The 19,540-nt window shown below is 56.0% G+C and overlaps 1 protein-coding gene across 1 annotated transcript in view; it reads left to right on the top strand.

Annotated features, from left to right (window-relative positions):
• BSN (bassoon presynaptic cytomatrix protein) overlaps positions 1 to 19,540 on the top strand; it is a 78,867-nt gene that overhangs the window by 31,822 nt on the left and 27,505 nt on the right. The window contains exons 2-3 of the mRNA XM_061396870.1: positions 8,709 to 9,117; positions 17,740 to 18,606. Of these exons, the coding sequence (XP_061252854.1) occupies positions 8,709 to 9,117; positions 17,740 to 18,606 (1,276 nt within the window). The remainder of the gene's footprint in view (positions 1 to 8,708; positions 9,118 to 17,739; positions 18,607 to 19,540) is intronic.

The raw sequence follows: 19,540 nt of genomic DNA, 5'->3' as shown, positions 1-19,540 counted from the left end.
GGAGCCCCTGGCCTCCTGGGGGTGCCCAGTCTGACCAAAGAGACAGACAGTGGGCAGTGCCTTGCAGTGGGGCAGCACTGGGACCGGGCTGGTGGGGGACACACAGGGAGGGGGACCCCGGGAGGCTCCGCGCCAGAAGCCGCATTGGAATGGTGCTGTTCAGCCAGCGCTCTGGGGAGCCTGTGGGCACGGATGCAGGAAGGCCTCTGGCCCCTTGGGGAGTTCCCAGACCTCAGGCAGGGCTTGCATTAGGGGATGTGTGGACAATGCTTGAGAGACAGGATGGTGTGGAAGGCAGCGGCCTGTGACTTGAGACCCAGACTAGGGAACAAGGTTCCTATGAACTTTTAAAAAATGAATGAATGAATAAAAACGTCTAGAGATGCACTCTGAGCCCCTGGTGCTGGCTTTGTGTCCACTCACAGGCTCCTGAAGATTGCAGCTGAGTGTTGCGGAGACCTCACCTCTGTGCTGCTGCTCTTAGCAAGACAATTCCTTTTTGGTTCATCTGGTCAGAAAGGCTGGGGAGGGCCCCCCGATAGCCTCAGGCCTCCCCGACCCTGACCTCAGTACACCTGCGATGGGGCAGGGCTGAGAGCAGGAGAGAACCTGGTCTTGGCAACCGGCAGAGACCCCTTTAAAGACTGGGAAAGTAAGAATTCCCTCTGAACCGGAGCACACGTGCTGGGAGAGGAGGGAGACAGGACAGTCAAGTGAGGCATGGAGAAAAACATGAAAACTCCTATTTACATTGTGCCCTATCTCATTCTTTCAAACATTGCCAGTTAGGGAGGTGTGTTTTAGCAGTAATATATATGCACTTAATTGGTAAATAGTCATCTGTCGGGGATACGTGAACATGTTTTAGCGATAGGGACTGGTGATCAAAAAGGCAGGAGGCTACTGGCCTGAAAGTGGGCAAGTCAGGAAATGTTTTCTTATGTGAAAACTGGCTCTTTTTTTTTAACTCAAACTTTCTCAATTCTACCATCCCTTCTTGAGAGAGCTGCTCCAGGGCCCAGAACTAGATCCTGGTGCCCACTGTTCTGCAGCCCCTGATTCTCTGCCTGGACACACTGGTGTGTGTGACCATCCTAGCGGTCCTTCCTAGCCTGGGCCTTAAAGAAGTCCTCCCCCTGCATCTCCTTGGCTGTAATTGCCTGTTACAGAAAGGTCAGCCAGGGATTTATCAAAAACCTTGTTTGAACCCTGCAGGGCTCTTCCGGCTGCTCTGACTTAGAAAAAACAGTGTCCTTAAGTTCACTCCCCTCCTGGTGAGCAAAGACAGCTATTTATTTGTGTGAAGTATCTTTCTTTCAAATACTCAACTGGAGGCGGCAGGGGGCGGGCAGGGGGTGGGGTGTGATGCTCTAGAAGGCTGCCATGTGGAACCCAGCCTAGTTTTCCCTTGGGACCCCGCACAGTCTCTCCCCGCTTTTCCGGCCAGTCTGCCCAGCCTGAGCAGGCCCCCCTGAGCACACCTGCCAGGGCAGCCCCGGCTCTGACCCTAGGGACATACCTGGGGTCAGAGCATCTTCAGCCACTGGAGCTTGTTGGCCTCCTGCCTTTCTTGGGGGTTTTTGACAGAGCAGAGCCCAGCTTCTGACCAGCGCAATCTGGATTATTCCTCCTGGCACTGGTCATGGAATGGGACAGCAGGCCTCAGGTTACTGAGGAGAGTTGCGGGGGAGGCCGATGGGCTGGGCCTTGTGGCGGAGGCTCCTTCCTGCTTTGCTAACCAGCTTTAAGACTTGTCTCTGATCAGTCAGTAGCCTTAAATGCTGAAAGGGAGGAGAGCTGGTGGAAATACAGCTATTTTTACATCCTCCACCTTTCGTGGCCATCTTTTAAAAATATCTAGCCTGGATAAGGCATTTTTAGTCTTCCCCTCCTTGTCTTCCAGCCACTCCTCCGTGCTTCTGCCCTCTCCCTCCTCCGCCTGCCTGTCCTCCTGTGTCTTTCCCACTTCATGGCAGTTTCCTCTCCCCCTCCTGCTCACCTGTCCTCATCCCAGCCCTCCCCAGGGAGCAGGGCTCCCGGAGGCTGAGGGAGGTACACTGGCCTCCAGGGCTCTCACTGCTGATGAGCCACATCCATGAAACCAGGGCTTCCTGAGGCTGGGCTGGGTCCTGCCTATGGACACCTCCCTCCCTCCCTTCTGTGCCCAGTGGAGACCTTTGTTAAGGAGGTTCCTCTGGAGATTTGCCTATGAACTGAACCCTTAACTCTCCCAGGTAAAAATATCTAGACCTGTCTGAATTGAACCCAAGCTCCAACCCATCTCTTGATGTCTCTTGGATGCCCCCACGGAGATCACCAATTCGACAAAACCAGCTCAACCTTGTGATTTTGCCATTTCACCCCCCAGTCTCCACCCACCAATTGGCTTCTCTCCCCGGATCCTCCAGTTCAGTCAAAAGGACCCTGCTCCCCAGACCCCAGGCCAGAATACTCCTGCTGAGCCTTCCCTCTCTCTCAGCCCCTGGACTATCTTTTGGGCTGTCACCTTATTCTATCTTCCTGGTAGGGTTTCCCTGCTAGCTCAGCTAGAAAAAAATCAGCCTGCAATGCAGGAGACCCTGGTTTGATTCATGGGTCAGGAAGATCTGCTGGAGAAGCGATAGGCTACCCACTCCAGTATTCTTGGACTTCCCCGGTGGCTCAGCTGGTAAAGAATCCGCCTGCAATGTGGGAGACCTGGGTTCGATCCTTGGTTAGGAAGATCCGCTGGAGAAGGGAAAGGCTACCCACTCCAGTATTCTGGCCTGGAGAATTCCATGGACTGTATAGTTCATGGGGTCACAAAGAGTCGGACACGACTGAGCAACTTTCAGTTATTCTCTCTGTCTCCCTACCTCCACCATCTCTTTGTCACAGAGTGGAATACTTCCTTGTTTGAAAAGCTTAAAGGCCCTGCTCTCCTGGCCCTTCCCATCTTGTCTCTGAATTCAAGTTGTTTGCTGCACGCTGTCTCCAGGAGCTGTTCTAAATGCTGAGAACAGCACTGACTTACACCCTGTCATGGAGCTACCCCAGTGACTTAGTGATAAAGAACCCACCTGCCAATGCAGGAGATACGGGTTGAATCCCTGGGTCAGAAAGAACCCCTGGAGAAGGAAATGGCAATCCACTCCAGTATTTTTGCCTGGGAAATCCAATGGACAGAGGAGCCTGGCAGGCTACAGTCCATGCAGTTGCAAGGAGTCGGACTTGACTTAGCGAGTCAACAACAGCAACACCTTGTCATGCATCTGGGTCTTTGCACGTGTTTTCCCTTCTGCCTCAGTTCCCCTTTACCTGGGAGGGGGGTGGCAGGCAGCCCATCCACGAAGACTTGGTTTAGACGCCTCCGAGTTCTCAAAGCCTTCTCAAACTCCACCCCGGACTGTGTGGACGTGTCTTGCAATGATTTGTTTGCACATCTGGTCTCATCTCTGGACTGGAGGCTCCCCGAAGACTGGATCCCTATCTGATCCACTTTTTAAAAAATTTATTTTAATTAAATATTGAATAGGTGTTTATACAGAATCGGAGAAGGCAATGGCACCCCACTCCAGTACTCTTGCCTGGAAAATCCCATGGATGGAGGAGCCTAGAAGGCTGCAGTCCATGGGGTCGCTGAGGGTCGGACACGACTGAGCGACTTCACTTTCACTTTTCACTTTCATGCATTGGAGAAGGAAATGGCAACCCACTCCAGTGTTCTTGCCTGGAGAATCCCAGGGATGGGTAAGCCTGATGGGCTGCCATCTATGGGGTCACACAGAGTCGGACACGACTGAAGTGACTTAGCAATTATACAGAATATAAGAATACTTATAAAATATGTATAAAATGTAAAGAATAGCAATACAATGAGCACCTGTGGACCCACCTTGCATTTGTGAGTCGCAATCCATTCATACCATCAGCACCTATCACACAGCCTGGAGCTATCATTCCAGGGGTCAGTGAATGTGAATGACTGAATGCTCGAATGAGCAAGTGACTTGAGTGTGGTTTTCTCTGTGAATCACATTGCCGTGCTTCCCACTCCTCTACAGCCTCACTGTGCTCACCCAGAGGCAACGCGGAATGTTTTAGGACAAGGACTGGTGGCCTTTTTTTTTTTTTTGACCACACTATGCGGCATGTGGTATCTTAGTTCCACAACCAGAGATCGAACCCATGCCGCTCGCAGTGGAATCACAGTCTTAACCACTGGGCTGCCAGAGAAGTCTGAACTATTGGGCTTGGTATTGGAATCACAGCACCACCACTTACAGGTCATAATGGCTTTGCAAGTTCCTTAACTTCTATGTGTGGCAGTGTTCTCATCTGTAAAATAGGCAAGTTGCATCCTACCACATGGATTTGCCGTGACAGGTACCTGGCATATGGTGGTGTTCAGGTGTGTGCAAGTGCACGGTTGGCACAGGCACTTCTGTGGTCAGTGGAGTGTTCTGTGTGGTGGAACTGGGGGTATACAGCAAGTGGCCAGAGAGGGCTCGGAGTGTTGCTCCTGCCATTCTGCCCTGCATGAGGCCAGATCCAGGGCGGGCCAAGTGCACGCCCATCATGTGCCGTGTTTCCTCAGCTCAAACACATTTAGGGGCCACGTTTTACTGTTCTGAGTCGTGATATGAGTGCAGTCCATCCACCCAGGAGACACGTATGAGCATCCAGTGAGTGCTGGGTTCTGGGGCAACGCTGTGGAGGAAGCCCAGAGGTCTTGCCGGGACCACAGAGGGTGCACGGGTGCAGCAATGATGAGTCAGGAGGTCTTAGTGCCCTGGAGCACAGAGAGGCCGGAGGGACGGAAGCTGCATTTTTTTTTTTAGATGGACCAGTTTTAAAGTCTTTATTGAATTTGTTAGGGCCTCCCTGGTAGCTCAGCTGGTAAAGAATCTGCCTGCAATGCAGGAGACCCCAGTTCAATTTCTGGGTCGAAAAGATCCCCTGGAGAAGGGAAAGGCTACCCACTCCAGTATTCTTGGGCTTCCCTGGTGGCTCAGAGGGTAAAGAATGGGCTTGAATTTGTTACAATATTGCTTCTGTTTTATATTTTGGTTTTTTGGCCTCCTTCACCAGGAATTGAACCCACACCCCCGGCACAGGAAGGTGAAGTCTTAACCCCTGGATGGCCAGGGAAATCCGGAAGCTGCGTTTTTTAATAGGTTGGTCCGCAAAAGTGTCCCCACAACAATGCCACCAGAGCCAAGACTCTCCCTGTGTCTGCTCCCCTTCTGCCGGTCCCGCTCCTGTCTCTGGGTGTTTGTATCTACATGCACTCCCTTGAGTGTGCGTGCAAGTGCCAGCAGGTGCCAACATCCAGAGACAGGAGCGGGCCTGGTGGAAGGGCAGCAGACCCAGGGCGAGAGAGAGAGTAGGAGGCTGGAGGGAAAGGGCCCGAACCTCACGGGACCTCACGGGCCATTATAAAGCCTTTGGCTCTTCCTGTCGAGGGAAAGGAGGGTTTAAGCAAACAAGGGAAGCAGTTTGATTCATGTGTATAAAGGATTATCCCAGCTGCCGCATAGAGAAGACCGTAGACGGGCAAGAGGGAGCAGCCCAGCTTGTGCAAAACTGGAGAACAGAGGGCACCGCAACTTGAACTGGGTGGAGCGAGGAGGCAGCGGGATGTCCAGACACTGAAGCCCAAGATTTACTGATGACTGATAAGGCCTGAGAGGAGAAGGAGTCAGAGTCTCCAAGGGGAAAATGGGGAGGAGCACGTATGTGGGCAGATGGGGGCCTCAGTTTGGGCATGTCACGTTCGAGGTGTCTGTAAGACATCTCGGTGAAGACATGGGGTCGGCAGGGAGAGGAGAGGGGAGTTCAGGGGAGGGGTCTGGGCCAGACACACATTTGCAGTTACCAGTGGGGAGTAGGAGATAAAGCCTTGAGCCTCAGGCAGCTGTGGGCTTGGAAAGCCTCGTGGGCACAAAGGCTGAGTCCCTGCAATGTTGGAAGTGGGATTCTGGGTTTGGGAGACGAGGAAGCACCTGCAGAAGAGCTCAGAACAGCATGACCAGGAGGGAGGAGGCCGCCTGGCAGAGGGTGGTGTTCCCAGAGGAAGCTGAGAATTTCTTTCGGGAGAGAGGGAGGCCTCAGCGCTGTCGGGTCAGGGGATGATCAGGTGAGAGGAGGAACCTAGAAGCGACTTTTGGATTTGATGCCGTGGAGGTCACCAATGACTATGACCTGAGAGACTTCTGTGGAAGGATGGGCGAAGCCAGGTGGCCTGGTTGAGAGGAAGGGAGGAGTGGGGCTGGAGGCCATGAGTGGAGGCCACTCTTTCAGGGAGTTTTGCTGTAAGAGAAGCAGAGAAATGAGGCAGTAGCTGAAGGGGAAAGTGGGCCAGATTTCCTTTTTCTTTTTCAAGATGGGAGAAGCATCTTTGTATGGACATTAAAATCATCTGAGTAGAGAGGTAAGCAAGGATGATGAAGGAGAGGGGAGAATTTATGAAGGTGAGAAGTGGGCCTTGGGAGCAGGAGACTGGCAAACATAGGGACAGTCGTCAAGAGGCCTTAGTTGTACAAATTCCCCTCCAGCCGCTCCCACTTTCCCAGCAAGATTGTGGACAGTCTGTCAGTGGCAGTGAGCAGAGGGAGGTGGCTGGCGGCCTGGAGATCAAGGAGAAGGTGTGAGGAGTCGTCCAGGAGACAGGAGAGTTAAGGGTCCACGGGTGTGTGTCGCGATTGCCAGGCGTCAGTTGCAGCCACCACATGGTGTGTGGACACACATTGGGCCTGTGTGCAGGGGGCACCAGCCTCGCCACACAGGCTCTGCTGGGTGCAGAGGGCATTGCTTGTTTGTTCACTGCCACCACAGCTGAGTTGAAAGTTAACCTGAATTTGGATCCCTGATGGTCACATACAGTGTCCCCAGAAAGACTGCATTTTGACGCAACATTGAATTAAAAAGTCACTGTGTACACAAAAGACTGCGTGTCACACAGCATGCAAAACAAACACAGTAGAAATTGCTTACTTTCTCAGAAGAAACCACGGACCTTGCCCAGCCTGGAAACAGGGTTCTGGTCCCTTTGCATATTATAAAGGGCTCTCCATAGCTTCTGATGAGCTTGCAGCCCCAAGTAATTTAAGTAAGATATGAAACGATGCGTTTAACCAAGTGGGGTTATTTCTTTATGACACCTAGAAATTAGTCTACTGAAAGGCCCTGGAGTCCTTTGGGCCTAGAGATGGCTGCAGCCACCACCAGCCACCACACTGCACTGGGCCTCACAGCTGGCGGCAAAGGTGACTTCCAGAGGGCTAGACTCAGGCTCTGGCCATCCGAAGTGGCCAGTCTGTGAGACTGGATGGGTGGATGTGTGCTGTGTTGGCTGACAGACAGTTAACAGTGTCCTTTTTCTTTTTCCTGGAAGAGTCTTTATTAGACCGAGGGTGTGTCTCCTCCCTGGCAGTCCCTTGGAAGGGAGGAAGGACCATAGAGTGTCTTGGAGTGGATCTCCCGGCGGGCTCTGCGGTTCCCCTCTAAAATGGCTTTACCTGAGACAGCCTACCAGTGGGCTGCTGAATCTTTTTGGCAAGCAGATGGCGTTCACATAAGGGCAGCAGACTTAGAGTCTCCTTCTGTTAGTCAGACCCTACAAGGACTGGGGGCACAGGGGCCGAAGGGGCCAGGCCAGGATGCTCCACAGGCGGCTGTGGCCAGGCCTCCGCAGTGACTTTCAGCCAGGCTGCCCTGTTGCCTGGGTTCCAGCATCCACCCAAATGAATACACACTGAAGCAAGTATAAAATGTCATGGAAGCAGTGTGAAGCCTTGCCTTTGGCTTTTTGTACGTGGCTTTCTTCAAACTGGAAAACTGGGAGGGGGGTCAAACGAAGGAATGTGGGGCATTGAGTTTAGCCTCATGGTTTGCCTTCTACTCAGCTCTGATGCCTCTGCTGCAGCTGGGCCATGTCGGATGGAGGTGGGGGTCAGGCATATTGAACTCCCCTCAATGGTTCCTCAAGGCCTGGATCCTAGAGCTCTGGCCCTGTCCTTTCTTACAGTAGCAGAAAAGTAACAAACACATCACCCATCTTGATGGACTTGGTCTGGCATTAGACATTCTGGAAGACCACCAGAAGGAAGGCTCCATTGTCCCTGCTGGAGGTGGCATTAGCTGGGCCTTCGAGGGCCTCCCCTGCTTACCTCCAGCTGCCCAATATGGGCCTCTGAAGCAGACAAGCCAGAATGTAACAGACCTGCCAGAGCAGTTGATCTAAACTAGCTGCATGTTGAAATCACCTAGGAAGGGAAAAAATACTAATGCCAGGGTCCTGCCCTCACAGATATTGATGTAATTTGGTGTGCAGTCTAAGAGTCAGAAATGTTAAAATCAGTCTAGGTGTTATTCATATATAGTTTAGAACCTTGGTTCTCAAAGTGTGGTCTGCAGACCATAGTAAAGGCATCACCTTAGAGATCGTAAAAATACAGACTATACCGCAGACCTACTGAATCAGACTCTGCATTTCAGGGAATGAAGGGAACATTCCTGAGCCGACCACATGGCCTGGTGCTGACGGCTCAGGTGGGGACACTTGTCAGGGCTCAGCATGGAGCACAGTTAGCACTGGGCTGGTGGAGGGCTGTGCTAATGGCACCGGCTGGCAGAGGGGGTTGGTGAGGGCACCTGGCAGCCACCTGGGTTGGTGGAGACCTCTGCAAGCAACTTCTCTAACCTTGTCATTTTCAATGTCATTTCAGTGTTCCCCGGAGACTGGACCCCAAGGAGCCCCTGGGTAGCCAGAGAGCAGCTTCCCCAACCCCGAAGCAGCCTTCTGCTACCACTCCCGGCCGTGAGAGCCCCCGGGAGACGAGGGCACAGGGCCCTGCAGGCCAAGAGGCCGACGGCCCCCGCAGGACGCTGCAGGTAGACAGCAGGACGCAGAGATCAGGGCGGTCCCCCTCTGTGTCACCAGACAGAGGCAGCACCCCCACATCACCCTACTCCGTCCCCCAGATCGCCCCCCTTCCCAGCAGCACGCTGTGTCCCATATGTAAGACCTCGGACCTCACGTCAACCCCCAGCCAGCCGAACTTCAACACCTGTACCCAGTGTCACAACAAGGTCTGCAACCAGTGTGGGTTCAACCCCAACCCTCACCTCACCCAGGTAATCACCTCTGCGCCGGCTCCCCCCACCCTGGTTCCCTTTCTCTTCCTGGTCATTTCCCTTGGCCGTCAGCCCCTGCGTCTTCCCTGGGCTGGGATTCTGGCTCCCAGGTGTGGAAGTAGAGAGCAAGTCCTGGTCTCAGATCTCCAGAGGAGCTGATTACTGCGCCTCCTGAAAGCTTGGGCTCAGTCCTGTGTAGAAGGTGCTTTCCTATCTGCTCCAAGTCCGACCTGGAAAAATGCCCTAGGGAGGCCAAAGAGAGCCTTACGGATAGCTTTTCCCATGGGTGCACACTTGGAGAGGGTCATGAGCAGCCTCAGGACCCAAAGAGAGGCAAATCTCCCTGACCCCTGGCCAGCCTCCCTCCAGTGGGTCCTGGAGAGGGGACCAGGGGAGGGGAGCAGGTGTTAAGGGAGGCAGGGGACTGGGCTTTGGGAAGAGCCTCCTCTGTGTCCCCTTCCGGCTAGCTGGGGCCTGAGGGGGCAGAGCAGCTCCCCTTCGCCGGTGAGGAGCCAGGATTCACATGGTGACAGTGTCCTACCCTCACTCCGAGGCCACTGGAAGGCCATTTCCATGAGATTGGCCTCCTTTCTGCCCTAGAGGACCCAGGGTCCCCAGCCCTACCCTGGCTGTGTTGGGATGCTTTGAATTGCTGTGGAGTGCTCATCCAAGCCCAGGAGCCTCTCTTAGGTGCCCTGGAGGCCAGGTGCTCCAGTTTACTAGCTGGGCTGGGTCCCGTGCCTCTGAAATGAGTGGCTCCCTCCCTCCCTGCTGCAGTAACCCCCGGAAGTCTCCGATTGTCCCCCCAGAGCTCTGCTCTTGGGCTGGTTGGAGCATGGTGACTGCGTGGCTGTGGCTGCAGCTGGGATTAGCAGCAGCAGGAGCCGTTTGGATCACGTGGGTGGGGGAGGGCTGAGTGAGAATCGTTCACAGGTCGGGGTCTATTTGTGACATGAGGTGCTGTGGGTGTGGGACGTGTGGTTTGCGAGAGGTAAGTGTGAGATTCCGAGGAAGGAGCTGCCGGTGTAGGGAGATGACTCAGTGCGTTTGGAGTCGCTCCTGGAGTGTGGGGGCTTCCTGCGGAGGCGTGCACACTCGTGATTATTACATCTGTGATTAGAAACGGCCCGTCCCTGCGCTGATCAGTTAGGTAAGTGTTGCTCCGTAGTATCTAGAGCACTGTGATGAAGGCCAGGGAAGCTCACCTGTGATCCTGCTGCCGAGAAGCCAGAAGCACCCAGCCTCGCAGGAGCAGGGGGTTTGGCAGGCAGGGATGAGAGGCCACTGCGGGAATCTCCCCACCCCACCCCCCGCCGCCTTATGCTGGCCCTGCCCCCTGGGATCCAGCCTCTGGAGAGGCTCATAGAGCAGCAGGACCTGAATGACGCTGGGTGTGGTGGGCGGAGATCAAGGGAGAGCCACACATGCAGCACCAGTTCCACGGTGGGCCTCCCAGCCTTTCCCCCACACCGAGGACCTTCGGTGAGCAGGGAGGGGAGCCAGCCTTGGGCTGTGCCTGGAAAAACAGCAGAGTGGGAGGGCCTGGCGACACTCGGTCCATCTGCCTCATTGTGCCTGGAGGAGCCGAGGCTCCGGTCCAGGAGGAAAGGGGCCCCCAACTTACTGCAGAGGAAGAGCAGGCCTCCGGGCCAGGCCCTTCATGGCACGTCCAGGCAGGAGCTCCGAGACAGGGCTGTCACTGGCCGCCTTCCCCAGACCTGCTTTCATGGCTGCGGTTATGGAACCCAGTTTGGGAAATGCTGACCATTCTCCAGGTGCTCACCTGACAGGGTCCGAATGTTTCTCGCCAGCCCCAGGAGACCCTCCCAGTGAGGACGCACTGACCAGGAGCCCAGAGGTGTTCACATTTAAGCCTATCCAGTGCCCAGTGATGGGGACAAGACAGGAAGGCTGTTCTCTCCCTGGATGTGGGTTCCTACACAAGCACCATAACCTCCCGAAGGTTGCATTTCTCTCAGGGAGAAGCAGGCTGTGGGTGCCAGCCTCGGTGGCTTTGCTGATGCCCCAAGCCTGCTCCACCCTGTTAGCCCGCCTCTCTGCTCTTCAGTGACTCTGCATTCAGGTCTGCCACCCCTTTCTCCTCCAGGACAGAGACACCTGTTCTGATAGCTGGGCGAAGCAGACAGGTGTGGCCGTGGGCCAGCAAGTAGAGGGGAACAGTGAGGTCGGGGTGGGAGCCACTCCTGGAGAGGATGAGCCGTGCCCTGTCTGTCAGCCCCATCAGGGGTCTCCTTGCCCCGCTCGGAGCTGCCCCAGCAACGCATGCTGGCTTGGAACTCCTCCAGAGGAGTCCGTCCTCACTCCAGGAACAGCACCACGGGAATGAGTGCTGTGCGGAGGCAGGGTTGACTGCACGCCTGCGTCTCACTCCAATCAGCAGAATTCTCCTGGAGCACCACCCAAAATGAGGCTGCAGCCTGCACCCAGGGGCGCCCACCCTCTGCCCCTGTGGGTACAGCAGGGCTGCCACCTCCTCCCCACTCTTCCAGGTCCAGGAACCCATGTGCCTTCCACCCCCCTTGCTCTAGTCAGAATCACTCACAAGCCCCCTCTAAGAAAACTATGGAAACATGATCACGGTCTTTCTTCACCTGTTCCAAGGTCTAGATGTTGTTGAGATCAAGCTACTGTGCCATCACCCCACCCCCACCCCCCTGGCAAACCTTGGGCTTAGGTATGTACCCAGGGTGGGTGGTGTGGAGAAGGGAGGGAGAGACGCAGTGGCCACAAGCCTCTTCCTCTCCTGACTGCATCCCACTCTTTCCGGCGGCGAGGGCCGGGCCACCAGATGGCCTGGGGGTGGTGCTGTGAGTGCAGCCTGGATCCCTCTGCCACAGCCTCCAGCCTTGCCCCGTTCCCTCCGTTCCTTCCTGGTCACCTTGCCACCCGCCCAGGCCGTGAGGAAAGAGGAGCAGGTGTTAGAAGGACATGGATCAGCAGTGGGCTGCGGAGCGGCTAAGGTGTCTCCTCTCTTCCTGGGCCTAGCCCTCCCTGTTCCACCTCCAAGCAGAGGGGATGTGAAAGGACCTCTAGGTGGCCTTTGTCCCTTCTGGGTGGGTTTGCTTGGCAGTAGCCACTTTGACCCAAACCATCTCTGAGTCAATGGGGAAATGCCCTGAAGCTTCAGCCAGCCCTGGGCAGCTAGCCCTACCAGCCCTGCTCCCAGGAGCTGGGCCTCTCGGTTGTCTCGCTTGGATCACTGTGAGGTGGAGGCTAGTCACTGGGGCAGACCGATGAGGCTGCTGTGCAGGAGAGGGGGTTTTTCACTGCTGCGGCCATCAGGCGTGGCACACCTAACTTTAGCTATGAGAGGAGGCTGTAAAATTATCTGAGAATGAATATATAGCACAGAGAAGATAGGCCTGGGAGGGAGGGGGGCCATCTGGTGTAGGACCGGGGGACTTGAGGGCTCTTGGGAGGTGGGGAAGGACCAGCAAGGTATAAACTCTCTCCCTTTCATGGAGCTTCAGGCTAGTGAGGCCTTCCAGCCCCAAGCAGCAATTGGGTTCAGCCTCCACTACCCAAATCCTGGCCTCGGATGCTAGGCAGGTTCCGAGGACCTTTCTCAGGGTCCTGACCCAATGACATTGGCACGGACCTCCCCTGTGGGCCAGGCCTGGCTGAACAGGCTCTGGGCCAACGTGCCCTGTCCTGTGGGACCCTGTGGTGCCCACCTCTAGGCCTGAGGTCAACCAGTTGACAGGGGAATCAGTTTAGTGGCAGACTTGAGACAGTCGGATGCTGGATGAGGCAGGTGACGTGTCCAATGCCGTGGGCAGTGTGAGCACACAGTCCTGCCCCCGTCCCTGGCCCACAGTGGGCTGCATGCCTCCAGTCGCGGCCTGGCCCGTGACTCACAGCCCGGAAGGGCATGGCATCATACTGGCCAGTGGGGCCCTCCCAGGAGCCTCTGGACTTGGCACCAGCAGGGAGGGCTCATTTATAACCCGCTTCTGTGATGTTTCAGCTTGTACCAAAATGGAAAAGGCGTGAATGCAGCATCAGGTATGATGTCAGTGCAGTGATCCGACACGCAGCCTGCCTGCTCTCCCTGGGAGGGCTGGGCTCCGAGGCAAGCGGCTGCTCTCCGCAGGAAGGTGGGCCACGTGACGTGTGCCACCCTCCTTCCTCCTTGCTGGTGGCGCCGTGGAAGGGGATGCTGCAGGAGCACCCATTACTGCTGGGGGCCCAGAGCTTCCCGGCAGCCCTGGAGGTGACAGCGCCACAGGCCCCACCCTGGGCAGCCTTCTTTGGGGCCAAATAACCACATGCAAGGCTGGATTCTACCCTCTGGGGCTGAGATACAGGGCGGCAGGTGCAGTGCCACCAGCGTCCCTGTGGGAAAGATAGAGAAACCCGTCCCGAAAGGTGTCCCCACTCCCCTTCCTGCCCCGGAGCCCCATGGAGGGAGAGGCCACACAGACGTGCGCTTCCCAGAGCCCCCAGCCTCCGGCTCCTGGAGGATGGCATCACTTCCATTGCCCTGTTGTGCACTGAACGGTGCGAGGAAGGGAGCAGCTGAGAAGGCTCTCCCGGGGAGGACCTCCCTTCAGAGCCCACGGGGCTTGCTGTGCTCACCCTCGAGCCGGCTCCTACAGCACAGGCACTGCCTCCCTGCTGGAAGCCACTTTCCTAGAGCCTCTGCTTCCCTGCCTCCGGACCAGCACACCGCCCTGAGCCTCCCCACCCCCACTGCTGCTCAGGCCCCCACTGGGCGGGGTCCAGGGGCCTCTGTGCCTCTGAGATGGCAGGATGGGCCCCTCGCTTTCAAGAAGGATCAGCCACCACCTGGCAGAGCCATCTACCTGGTAGCTGGAGCCCTGGGAGGTCCCCTTAGCTCCACCTCTGGGTCTTGGGACAGGAGGTCTGTGACTGGCACATCTCCCAGCCGAGTGCCAAGTTAGGCTTACGGAGTTATCTGATAACAAGGCTCTAAAAGAGGTCCTCTGTCACACTGATGGAAGGCCTGCTCTCTGATTCTAGTGGGCAGTAGGCTAGGAGGGTGCCCAGGAGCCACAGACACGGTCCAGCCAAGGAAGACTCTGTGGTTGGTCCCGGAGTCTGGGGACCTGCCCCAGGCCTGGTCATGGATCCATAGCCTAGGTGGGCTGGTGATGCACAGCCGTCTCCCTGCCCAACCAGTGGGCCACCCGCATGTCCCTAACGTGGGATAAGGATCTTGGAGTAGGGAGGAAGAGGCTGAGGATGACCCCCTCCCAGCAGGCTCCCAGGGGTCCACGGGGGAGCCAGAGAGGGGAGTCTTACGGATTCAGAGATTTGCTCAGCCAGCATCCTCCCCAGGAGGCCTGTGTGCTGGTCCTCTCGGCCCAGGCCTGGGCCTGGGAGGGGCTGGAAGAGGGCACAGTGCAGGCTCCTCGCCGTCTGGAAGATGCTAGATAGAAATAGTTGCACCCATCTGGGAGATGACTCACTGAGGGGCGTTTTAGCCGTTTCTTGGCGAGGTTCTATTTTGGGTGAGACGCCTGTGACAGCCTGGGTGCCGGGGGCTGGATAAGGGGAGCTTCTTGTGGTAAGTGCAGTTTTAGCACAGGCCCTTGTTGACCCCTTGTTGATCCAGGACCCAAAACAGGGTCTCCCTGAAGTCTCAGAATCAAAGGGTCTCACCTCCCAGATTCCTCTTCTCTGGAAATCCCACCTCAGGGCATGCTTCACAGACAGAACCTTGGGTGTGAGCAGTGTACTCACCTCAGGAGCTGAGTCTGTGGCTTCCGCCCTGGGCCAGGGCCTTGGCATCCTGCTCAGGAGGGTGATCATCTCCTGGGTTTCTTTGAGGGTTAGCCCAAACAGCTCGCCTCTGCAAGCTCCTACTTTGGACAAAAATGAACCCTGACACCCCTACCAAATATGACTTCTTTAAAGGAGTCTTGGGGCTGAGTCCCAAGGACACACATTGTCTTCTCTGTGACTTTCTCCGTCCAAAAGTATACAGAGCTGCCTTGGGTCTTCAAAGCGCTTAGATGAGTTCACAGTTCCCGGCTTGGGGCGGGGCAGTTCACACCCAGTGCTATGGCATGACTAATCTTATGGTTTTCAGAGCTGGGCTTGGTCTTTGAGTTTCTCGAGGGCAGCTTCTAGACCTCTCACTTGACTTGCATGAGGCTCAGTGGCCTGAAGAAGAGGTAGACACGTGAAAGGCACTGGGCTTCAGGCTGCAGCTCAGGAGCTGGGCAGGGCTGGCAGGGCCAGTCTCTCCAGCAGCATCACTTCCTAGCTGGGTAACCGCAAGAGCCAGAGGCTAAATCATATTAGACCTTGGTTTTTCTCTACTGTGAAGACAAAATGAAAGAGTGCCTGCAAACATGCCCTGCATGATGCAGGGCGCCATGGGGTACTCACCAAAGTGCATGTTTCTCCCCTGTCTCAGATGCTACTCTTGGTTTCATGGCAAGACAGCCAAGCCCAGGCTCCCAAACTCCAAGTCAGCCACAGTGGCAGCCATACAGCCTTGTGACCTCAAGGCAGAGACCAGGGCCAGTGGTACCTACTGAGGATGGGCAGAAGGGGCTTTCTGCCCCAGGGACCAGACTGAACTTTCCCTGGCAACTAGGCTACTGTGGTGCATTCAGACTCTAGTTGCAACCATGGATGAGCAGACTTGTCCTCTGCCTTGGCTCAGGTTGAGAAGGAGGAGCTCCTTCCACACCATGGGGTGCTGACTCTCCAGTCTCATGGCTGTAGCCTTGTAAGAGCCATGCCCCTATTGATAGGTTATCAGGCTTCATCCCCCAGCAAGACTCTGTGGCGTAAGCTCTGCTCTGTGCCCGGTACTATGCACTGTCCCTGGACCACCTCAATAAGAGCTCATGGGCAGGGCAAGGAGACACCCAGAGGAATAAAGTAGCATACGCTTTGGGAAAGAACAAGTACCATGAAGACAAACTGGGTGGTTAGCTACAGAGTACTTCGGAGGGATTTTCAATCATATGGTCAGGAAGGGCCCTGATGGGGAAGTGATCCTGGCTGAGACATGTGCAGGTAGCTGGCTCCGGGGCTGAGGAAAGGGTGAGTGAAAGGCCTGGTTATGAAGAGAGCGCAAAGGATCGATTGGTAGAAGAGGAGACCAGCATGCCTGAGGTGAGAGGGCAGGAGAGAGGGACAGAGAGAGGCATAGGCTGGAGTAGATGGGGGCCCTCCTGGATCACAGAAGAGAGTTCCCATGGTAAGTGAGGGGGGAGTCCACTAGAGGGCTTTGAGCCTGTAAGTGACATGCTCTGATTTATATTTGGATTTTGAGAGGAAGATAATATTGGCTCATGTAACTGGGAATCTGAGGGTAGATTTAAGGCAGAGCTGAATCCAGAGAAATAAATGAAGCCATGGGGTCTGCTCGTTTCTCCTGTCTTGGCTCCACTTCTGACTGTCTCTTCACTTCATTCTTAGCGCCTCTCTGCACGCTGGGCAAGAAGGCTCCTGCCCACGCCACTGCTACGTCCTTCTGATGAGTGACGCTATCTCCTACTGTTCATTCACCCTGAAATATGGAAGGGCACTGATTGGCCCTGTTTGCAACGTCATGTGCCCATCCCTGCAACCCTGGCTGAAGCCAGTGATTGGCCCAACCCATATGTGAGCCTGCTCTCCTTGGGAAGGAGCTAATGACAGAGAGAAATGACACATCCATCCTGTGAACAGCAGCACATGCCTTGTTTAGTCTGGAGGCACAAATTATCCCTAAAAAAAAAATTTGTCTTCCTTAAGAAAGCAAAAGATTTTTTCATTTGGCTTACATCACTCACATCGTATCACTTTGCCCTCATTTATTTCGCTCTCAAGAAGTTTCATTTGTATCTTTTCTCCTCAGCAAGACTCTGAGCTCCTCAAGGACAGGGATCATGGTTTCTTTTTGTTTTCTTTTCCTCCCTCTCCCACCTACTATTCTTCACTCCTTTATTCATTCTGCAAGTTTTTATTGAGTGCCTGTTGCATACCAGGCACTTGTTCTAGGGCCATGCGGTCTGTCCTGATATACGTTTTAAAAGATCACTCTGCTGCCCTGTGGAAGTGACCTGAAGCAGGCAGCAGGGGAAAGAGAGTGAGCAGTTGGAGGCTATTCTTAGGTGGCTCTAGTGGTAAAGAATCCACCTGCCAGTGCAGGAGACACAGGAGACGTGGGTTTGATTCCTGGGTTGGAAAGATCATTTGGAGAAGGAAAGGGCAACCTACTCCAATATTCTTGCCTGGAGAATCCCATGGATAGAGGAGCTTGGCGGGCTACAGTCCATGGGGTCGCAAAGAGTCAGACATGCCTGAAGTGACTTAGCATGCACAATGAGGGGTCATCCAACCAGGAGGATGGGAGCGTGGGTTGGCGAGGTGGGATGTGGAGACGCACGATGTACCCAGGTACAGCCAGTGGGTGTGGGGAGGACTGTGGCCGGCAGTGGGTCGGCAGTTTGGGGCTGGGGGGTGTGTGAGTGCCTCCGTTCATCTCCGTGTACCTGGCAGCCCAGAAACACCTGTCCCAGGCTTGGTGCTCCTGCCTGTGCGAGGAGCTGGCCCTGGCTGCTGGGGGCTGCGAGGACCTGGGCCGTGGGTGCCCCAGTCCTTAACGTCCTGGTGACCCTGCTGCTTCCTCCTCAGGTGAAGGAGTGGCTGTGTCTGAACTGCCAGATGCAGAGGGCTCTAGGGATGGACATGACCACGGCGCCTCGCTCCAAGAGCCAGCAGCAGCTGCACTCCCCGGGCCTGTCTCCTTCCCACTCCCCAGCCAAACAGCCCCTGGGGAAGCCAGAGCAAGAGAGAGCTCGGGGCCCAGGGGGACCACAGCCTGGCCCCCGGCAGGCCGAGACAGCCAGGGCCACCTCAGTGCCGGGGCCTGCCCCAGCCGCCGCCCCTCCGGAAGTGGGGAAGGTGTCTCCCCAGCCCTCTCTCCCCATCAAGCCTTCCACAGCCGAGCCTAGGCCCCCAGCAGGAGAGGCCCCAGCCAAGAGTGCCACTGCAGCGCCCTCCGGGCCTGGTGCTGCTGAGCCAACCCAGGAGGGCCTCACTGGGAAGCTTTTTGGCCTTGGTGCGTCGCTGCTGACCCAGGCGAGCACCCTCATGTCTGCGCAGCCTGAAGCGGACTCCCAGGGCCAGCCTGCCCCGAGCAAGGGGCCGCCCAAGATTGTCTTCAGTGATGCCAGCAAGGAGGCTGGCCCAAGACCCCCAGGCTCAGGGCCTGGGCCCGGGCCCACAACTGGAGCCAAAACTGAGCCTGGTTCAGGGCCCAGAGCCCAGGCGAGAACGGGGGGAACCACCAGCCCAAAACATGGCAGAACAGAACACCAGGCAGTATCGAAGGCTGCTGCCAAGCCAAAGACCACGACGAAGGAAAGGGCCACCTGCCCACTGTGCCAAGCTGAGCTCAACGTGGGCAGCAAGGGCCCCGCCAACTATAACACCTGCACCACCTGCAAACTCCAGGTGTGCAACCTGTGTGGCTTCAACCCGACGCCCCACCTGGTGGAGGTAAGAGCTGGACCAAGCAGGTTCCTCTGGGCCTTGGTGAGGGGCTGAGCCTGGGGTGATGGAGGGCATCAGAGTCAGAAAGGGCAGCAGAAAGCTGATTCTGGAGCAGTCACGGGACTGTCCCTATCGCTGCAGCAGGGCTCCACTCCCTTATCTGGCCTTGGCCCCAGCCTCTCCTTCCACTCTGAGAGTTAAGTGGTGCAGTGAATGGAGTCCTGGTGTCCACTGTCTCTGACCAGCTGACCAGTGCCTGAGGCTGGTCCCAAAGGTAACCAGGCTTAGGAGGCCCTGTGCTGGCTTCCCCATTCCCAGCTATCATGGGCATGGCCCTGATGGAAGATTCCAGTCACCCCTGTGCATGCAAGAAGGGCCTGAGGTCCCACCTTGCCCACTGTCTGTGACCCTCACAGGGGTTGAAGGGCAGTTAGGCAGTGGGCTATGCCCCCATGCCCAGGGCCAGGCAGAAGGCTTCCTCATAGCACGACAGCCCAGCCAGGCAATGTCCTCCCTTCATTTCCTCTTCCGAGGTCATGGGTGTTAATGTTTACTTGTCAATGCCATAACCTTTGGTCCACAGATTCTCCCTGGCAGGGCCTGGCTGTCCATGGAGCTATTTGTGGAGATGCTCAGAGATGTTCTTCTTACCCAGAGGGAAGTCTGAAGAAGTACTGGGGTTGGGGCCCATCTCTCTGTAGTCCCTCTTCCACTGGAGGGCTCTGGCCCTGTGCAGAGTGGGGTGAAAGTGGGCAGGAGGCTTGGTATTCTCGTGAAGCTTGGAGCCCACCCTGGGAGGCTCCAAAAGTGCCCATGGAGCTACCCTGGCAGAGCAGGGTGAGCCTGGGATGGGAGGCTGCTGTGGCTCCTCTCCTCACCCCACTCCGTCCCACCAGGTTCATCCATGCGAACTCCACTTTTGCTGCCTTGCACATAGCTG

This window comes from Bos javanicus, chromosome 22 (genome assembly GCF_032452875.1).
Source record: "Bos javanicus breed banteng chromosome 22, ARS-OSU_banteng_1.0, whole genome shotgun sequence".
In the NCBI taxonomy this organism is placed as follows: Eukaryota; Metazoa; Chordata; class Mammalia; order Artiodactyla; family Bovidae; genus Bos; species Bos javanicus.
The sequence above is the reverse complement of the archived record's forward strand: the minus strand, read 5'-3'. Positions and strand labels throughout refer to the sequence as shown.